The 7,599-nt window shown below is 44.3% G+C and overlaps 1 protein-coding gene across 1 annotated transcript; it reads left to right on the top strand.

Annotated features, from left to right (window-relative positions):
* Positions 1–6,178: 6,178 nt before the first annotated feature.
* Positions 6,179–7,159, top strand: LOC309824603 (translationally-controlled tumor protein-like). The gene has a single exon (XM_082657581.1). It carries the CDS (start codon positions 6,215–6,217, stop codon positions 6,731–6,733), a length of 519 nt encoding a protein of 172 aa, XP_082513707.1. The 5' UTR covers positions 6,179–6,214; the 3' UTR covers positions 6,734–7,159.
* The last annotated feature ends 440 nt before the right edge of the window (positions 7,160–7,599 follow it).

Here is a 7,599-nt window from a genome sequence, read left to right as displayed (position 1 = left end):
AGGTCTTTTTGTTTTGTTTTCTATAATGAACTTTTCAGAGTGACAATCCTTGAACCAAGCTCCTCTATGCATTTATGTACAGATTTGACTTACAAAAATATATGCACACAATTTCTCAAAAGTATGTATGTGTGTGTGTGTGTTGTTTAAAGCCAGATAGACCTTGCTGTTCAAGGAACAACAGGATGTTGCCAGGGCATCTCCAAATTCAATAAACTGAGCATTGGTTGGAGGAATTAGGTAGGAGCCAGCTTGGAGAAAGAGCACTGGATCTGAGGTTGATGTTCCTAGTTGTATCCTGTCTCTAATCATTAACCAGCTGTTTGACTGTAGGCTGTTTGAGTCTCTCTGGGCTGATTGTGAACTTCTGCGATAAGGGATGTGAAGGTGCTTTGAAATAGGGCACAACTGTGAAGCATTCGTAGATTTCACAGTCCCTGGAAGATGGCCAACCTCCCTCACTTAAACTCAGTCCAAATAATTGTGACTATGGGACAGCCAGGAGCATGGGAACTAGCTGGAGTTATCTTGGACAAGAGGATCCAAGCCTTCAAGCGTCCAGCCAGGCCTTTACCCAAGCTAGAACTAGGGGCCCCTTTACACTTCCTGGTTGCATCCTCCCCTTTTAACCACAGAGAGGTGAGAGGCTTACCCAGGCTGCTCCTGCCAAAGGGAGCCATGTGTGGCTTTTCCCTAGGACACAGGGGACCTGAACAACCCTAGAGAGAGAAGCTGAAAGCTGGGCTTCTTGAGTCATTGTTGGAATGCAGCTTCTCTTAGAACTCTGCTAGAAGCTGAGCTGGTAGAATTGGAGCAAGGCCTCAAGGAAAGAGATGTTTTTAGAAGTGGCCACTGCTGACCAGGGTTAGGGCACGATGAGCATTAGCTCTGCCCTGCAGGCAAGGCCCCAGCATCTACAGGTCCAGTTTGGGTTCATCTATGTTTGGAGTCAGGTGCCGATTTGTGTTTTCTCTGAGCTCTTACCCCTCTTTCTGCACTATTTGTAGCTGACTGTGGCTACAGTTGGGGACAGTAGTTTTCTGCAGGGGCTACTCCTCAACAGAACATGTTCAGGCCTGCAGGAACCGGCTTAACTTGCTTTTGAGAATCTTATTAACTCCACCTCAGACTCCTTTGGCTTCAGGGAAGAGAGGTATAAGAGTGGGAGGGGAGGAGACAGGATACAGCCAAAAGGAACTGTGAAATCAGGAGATGCCTGCAGAAGTAACTTTATTCTGAGGAAGGAGAAGTTTCCCTAGGTCTCCCTGAGCTTCCACCAAACTATCTCCTCACATGTCCCAGGACAGAGACGCCAGCCCCTCTCTCCTATAGTTGGCAACACTTTTTTTTTTTTTAACTTTTTTTTTTTTTTTTTTTGCGGTACACAGGCCTCTCACTGCTGTGGCCTCTCCCGTTGCGGAGCACAGGCTCCAGACGCGCAGGCTCAGCGGCCATGGCTCACAGGCTCAGCTGCTCCGCGGCATGTGGGATCTTCCCGGACGGGGGCACGAACCCATGTCCCCTGCATCGGCAGGCGGACTCTCAACCACTGTGCCACCAGGGAGGCCCTAGTTGGCATCACTTTTGATTCTCCAGGAAGTCGCCCTGGTGGAGAAGTCTTCCCTGCCCATCAGCATCATGCAGGTCTCCAGGAGGAGTCATCTACGGTCAGGCCTCACCCTTTGCAGACTAGACTTGGATTCCTTGAGGGCAGGGCTGTTGAAAGGCTCTCCGCCAAGTCTGTGTGGGTTCGGCACTGGGCTGAGGAGCAGAGCAGCCCCTGGAAACTTCCATCCACCCAGCTAGTCTTCTGCTTCCAGCACTATATGACAGCTCAGTGTCCTAACTTGGAGCTTTCTTGACTCCTGTTGTATCTTATGTTCCTGACAACTTGCTGTGTTGCACACTTTAAGGCCAAATTATGGGGCATGAACAGCATTGTTTGAAATTTCAGTGAATAGAATGGTGATAGGTTGCTTCCTTGTAGCCTCCAGATCTGCTTTCCACCCTCCCTGTTCAGTGCCTCCGTTTGCTCTTTTATCAACAGACTTCCTTGTCCTCTGGCTTCTAGTTAGGTTCAGCCAATGGAGGCTAAAAGTGGGAAAAAGAGGGATGTGAGATTGTTTATTCCCCATCATACACCCCACCTTCCTAAAAGCAGGGTCTCTGCAGACACCTTTCATACGCTCTCTGCTTCCTCCCTTTTTCCCCTCAGGTCCCATAGTGATCAAGTTTCCCACTGTCATTGGCCCTGGGATACTGCATCATTTCTTGTTGCTTTTCCTTTATTAAACTCTCAATTATTCATCTGTTTATTTCTGGGACCCTCATAGATAGGACAAGTGCCACTGAGATATATGAATTACCACCTAACCTAGCTCTGTCACATGTCTGTGGGACCTTGACAAGTTACTCAACCTCTCTGAGCCTTGGTTTCTTCATATGTAAAATACTGCAGGGAGAGGAGGTATGCTCTGAGATCACTTTTCAGTTTAGAATCTTTGGTTCTAAGGTGATAAGTCTAGGTCCTACAGAATTTAACCAGGAGAATATGGGTCTGAATGGAAAAATATGTAAAATTATTCCATTGGGCATTTGGGAGTAGGGGTTACAGGAGTTACCTCAGACTTAAGAGTTGGTAGAGGAAAAGGCAAGAAATACCTCCACCTGTGCTGCATGTGTATTTATTTTAAACATGATCCTTTCCGAGAAATTCTCCAGACTTGTGGTAGGAATCAGCTCTTATTTTGTCTTCAGCTCTGTTTGTATTTGTCTTCTTTTGTTAGAAAATGTAGGAAAAATCTCTTTCTCTTGGTGTTTTTTTCTCTACTTCTATTAATCTATTTCTATTAACCTAGTCTCTCTCTGTATTTGTTTTCTTCTTTTTATTACTGTTTCTCTCCATTAAAACAAAGAAAAGAGGGACTTCCCTGGTGGCACAGTGGTTAGGAATCCACCTGCCAATGCAGGGGACAGGGGTTCGAGCACTGGTCCAGGAAGATCCCACATGCCACAAAGCAACTAAGCCTATGCACCACAACTAGTGAGCCTACACTCTAGAGCCTGTGAGCCACAACTACTGAGCCCACGTGCCACAACTGCTGAAGCCCTCACGCCTAGAGCCTGTGCTCCGCAACAAGAGAAGCCACCGCAATGAGAAGCCCGTGCACCGCAACGAAGAGTAGCCCCCGCTCGCTGCAAGTAGAGAAAGCCTGCGTGCAGCAACGAAGACCCAACACAGCCAAAAATAAATAAGTAAATAAAATTAAAAAAAAAAAACAAACAACAAAGAAAAGAAAAGAAAAAAAAGGTATTCCCTTCAGTACCTACTTAGCAGGGGAAAATCAGAAAGTTCCTAAACAAAGGCTCCTGGCAGGCATCCAAATGAAGCAGTTCAAACTGACCAGCACCTGGAGCTGCCAGTTAAGAGTCGCAAATGCTGGAAATTTTTGGCTTAGGAGGAGTTTTCCCAGGCTGAAATTAAGCCTGACAATTTTAACTTTCCACTTCAGACTGAATCCACTTTGGAATCTACCTGGCTGTTTCTCACACCACTCAGGTGCCTTGTACCTGTGATTTCAGGAATAGAGCTTAAAACCCAGAGAGGGAGGCTGAGATTTCTCTGTAACTGGAGTCATAGAAGGCCCTAAGATTTCTAGAGCTGTAAGGACTTCAAAGATTATTTATAACAAAACCTCTATGTTTTACAAATACAGGAACTAAGATGCAGAGAGAGGAAGGGTCTTGCCCAAGGACACACAGTAAAGTAACAGCAGAGCTATTAACAGTTAAAAGGTACAAGATGCCACATATTAACTCCTTTAATCCTCATAACAACCCTATGGAGACAGCATTAGTAGCACCTTCTCATTTTACAGATGAGGAAACAGTCCCAGAGAGGTAAAGAACTTGCCTGCACTGAAGTCTGTGTTCTCCACTACTTCAATCTACCGCCTCCAAGGATGATGTTGTAGCTTGATGTAGCCTGTGGCTTGAAATATGGTGGGAGTATTCATGTCACAGAAATCAGCAAATACTACAAATCAGCTTGTTTTGTTGATTGTCACACTTTAAGAAAGTGATGAAGGACTTCCCTGGTGATGCAGTGGTTAAAAATCCACCTGCCAATGCAGGGGACATGGGTTTGATCCCTGGTCCGGGAAGATCCCACATGCCACAGAGCAACTAAGCCCATGAGCCACAACTCCTGAGCCCGCGTGCTGCGACTACTGAAACCTGCATGCCTACAGCCCATGCTCCACAACAAGAGAAGCCACCACAATGAGAAGCCCGCGCAGCACAATGAAAGAGTAGCCACAAGAGTAGCCCCCACTCGCCACAACTAGAGAAAGCCCACACGCAGCAATGAAGACCCAAGGCAGACAAAAAAAGTAAAATAAAATAAAATAAAATAAATAAATGAAATAAAATAAAATTATTAACAAAAAAAGAGAAAGTGATGAAAATGCCGAAGCACGGGGAGATGCAGGGACCCCCATGAGAGAGCTGGGAGGATCAATCTCAACGAGCTTCCAGTATGGATCCCATTCTCTCTCATGTGTAACCTTTAAAATAAACTCCTTTTTTCTTAAGTCTTCCCCGTTATCAATAAAAGGGTGTGTGTGTGTTTAGGTATAATTTATATAAAATAAAATGCAGAGATACTAAAAATTCAGTTCAGTGAGTTTTTACAGTGTTTACCCCCAGGCAACCACCACTCTAAATGAGAGAACATCCCCATCATTCCAGAAAGTTCGTTCAAGCCTCTAACCAGTAAAATTTCCACCATGGCTTCCAACCTGCCCTCCCCCAGCCATTTTCTGATTTCTTTCATGTATATGGTGTTTCAGTCTTCCAGTTGCTCAGGCCAAAAACCTTAGAGTCATCCTTGACTCATCTCTTTCTCTCACACCCGACATCCACAGTGTTTCCTGTCAGGTAGATTTTCAAAATATATCTAAAATCTAACTGCTTCTCATCAACTCCACTGCTGCCTCCTTGGTCCAAGCCACATCATCTCTCACCTTCTGACCGGTCTCCAGCTTCCTTACCTTCCCAAGCTCCTCCACTCCTCATACAGTCTGTTCACACAGCTGCCTGAGCAGTCTTTTAAAAATGTAAATTCAGATCATGACACTGCTCTGTAAAACGCCCCAATGCTTACCATCTCTCAGAGTAGAATCAACCTCAAGATCTCTACCGTTGTAAGGTCGTCTCCAATTTTTGGATCTCAATCTACTGCTCCCTGCTGGCTTACCAGGCTCAAGCCAAACCAGCCTCTTTGCTATTCCCAGAACACACAAGCACATTCCCCCCTCACAGACTTTGTCCTTTCTGGTTCTTTTTTTTAAATCAGCTCGTGTGTGCGTGTGTGTGTGTGTGTGTGTGTGTTTTATTTATTTATTTGCTTGCATTGGGTCTTAGCTGCAGCTCACCAGCTCCTTAGTTGTGGCATGCTAACTCTTAGTTGCTGCATGCTTGTGGGATCTAGCTCCCAGACCAGGGGTCAAACCCAGGCCTCCTGCATTGGGAGCACAGAGTCTTAACCACTGTGCCACCAGGGAAGTCCCTGTCCTTGCTGGTTTTGAAACAGGAGAGAAGGGGCAGGGCACAACCTTTCAAAGAATGACATAGAGCCTCATCCACCAGAGGGCAGACAGCAGAAGCAAGAAGAACTTCTGCAGCCTGTGGAAGGAAAACCACACTCACAGAAGAATAGACAAAATGAAAAGGCAGAGGACTTTGTACCAGATGAAGGAAGAAGATAAAACCCCAGAAATACAACTAAATGAAGTGGAGATAGGAAACCTTCCAGAAAAAGAGTTCAGAATAATGATATGAAGATGATCCAAGATCTCGGAAAAAGAATGGAGGCAAAGATTGAGAAGATGAAAGAAATGTTTAACAAAGACCTAGAAGAATTAAAGAACAAACACATAGAAGAATTAACAAACAGAGATGAACAATACAATCACTGAAATGAAAAATACACTAGAAGGAATCAATAGCAGAATAACTGAGGCAGAAGAACGGATAAGTGACCTGGAAGACTGAATGGTGGAATTCACTGCCTTGGAACAGAATAAAGAAAAAAGAATGGCTTTTCCGCCCACTCCCCCCTCCCTGCAAGTGCCGCTTCTGCTGCACTGCGCTCTCTCTGAGCTCCGGGCTCCTACTAAGCTAGTGCCACCGTTGTCTCCCTCCAGTCGCCATCATGATCATCTACCAGGACCTCATCAACCATGATGAGATGTTCCCTGACATGTACAAGATCCAAGAGATTGCGGATAGGCTGTGTCTGGAGGTGGAGGGGAAGATGGTCAGTAGGAGAGAGGGTAACATTGATGACTCGCTCATTGGTGGAAATGCCTCCTCTGAAGGCCCTGAGGGCAAAGGTACTGAAAGCACAGTAATCACTGGTGTGGATACTGTCATGAACAATCACGTGCAAGAAACCAGCTTCACAAAAGAAGCCTACAAGAACTACATCAAGGATTACATGAAGTCAATCAAAGGGAAGCTTGAAGAACAGAGACCAGAAAGGGTAAAACCTTTTATGACAGGAACTGCAGGACAAATCAAGCACATCCTTGGTAATTTCAAAAACTATCAGTTCTTTATTGGTGAAAACATGAATCCAGATGGCATGGTTGCTCTGCTGGACTACTGTGAGGATTGTGTGATACCAAATATGATTTTCTTTAAGGATGGTCTAGAAATTGAAAAATGTTAACAAATTTGGCTGTTTGGATCTATCACCTGCTCATCATAACTGGCTGGCTGCTGCTTTTCATCCACATAAAACCAAGACTTAGACAAATGGGACTGATGTCAACTTGAGCTCTTCGTTTTGATGTTGATTTGTTTGGAGCGGAGGCACTGTTTTTGAGGAAAATAAAAAAACATGTCATGTAGGTTGTCTAAAAATAAAATGAAAAGAAAAAGGAATATAAAGAAATGAAGACAGTCTAAGAGACTTTTGGGACAATATTAAACACAACAACATTCACATTATAAGGGTCCCAGAAGGAGAAGAGAGAAAGGACCCGAGAAAATATTTGAAGAGATTATAGTCGAAAACTTCCCTAACGTGGGAAAGGAAATAGCCACCCAAGTCCAGAAAGCACAGAGAGTCCAAGGCAGGATAAACCCAAGAAGAAACACGCCGAGACACATAGTAATCAAACTGACAAAAAATAAAGACAAAGAAAAGTTATTGAAAGCAACAAGGGAAAAACGACAAATAACATACAAGGGAACTCCCATAAGGTTAACAGCTGATTTCTCATCAGAAACTCTACAAGCCAGAAGGGACTGGCACAATATATTTAAAGTGATGAAAGGGAAGAACCTACAACCAAGATTACTCTACCTGGCAAGGATCTCATTCAGATTTGATGGAGAAATCAAAAGCTTTACAGACAACGCAGGGAGGTGGGGTGGTGGTGTGATGAATTGGGCGATTGGGATTGACAGGTATACACTGATGTGTATAAAATTGATGATTAATAAGAACCTGCTGTATAAAAAATAAATAAAATTTAAAAATTTTAAAAAAGAGAACAGATGAAAAGCCCAAACTGATTATTTTATTCCTAG

The sequence above is a fragment of the Grampus griseus genome (genome assembly GCF_964374135.1).
Source record: "Grampus griseus genome assembly, chromosome: 6".
Classification (NCBI taxonomy): domain Eukaryota; kingdom Metazoa; phylum Chordata; class Mammalia; order Artiodactyla; family Delphinidae; genus Grampus; species Grampus griseus.
The sequence above is the reverse complement of the archived record's forward strand: the minus strand, read 5'-3'. Positions and strand labels throughout refer to the sequence as shown.

Coding starts and splice junctions, on each gene's coding strand:
- LOC309824603 (XM_082657581.1), top strand. CDS start 6,215: ATGATCATCTACCAGGACCTCATCAACCATGATGAGATGTTCCCTGAC.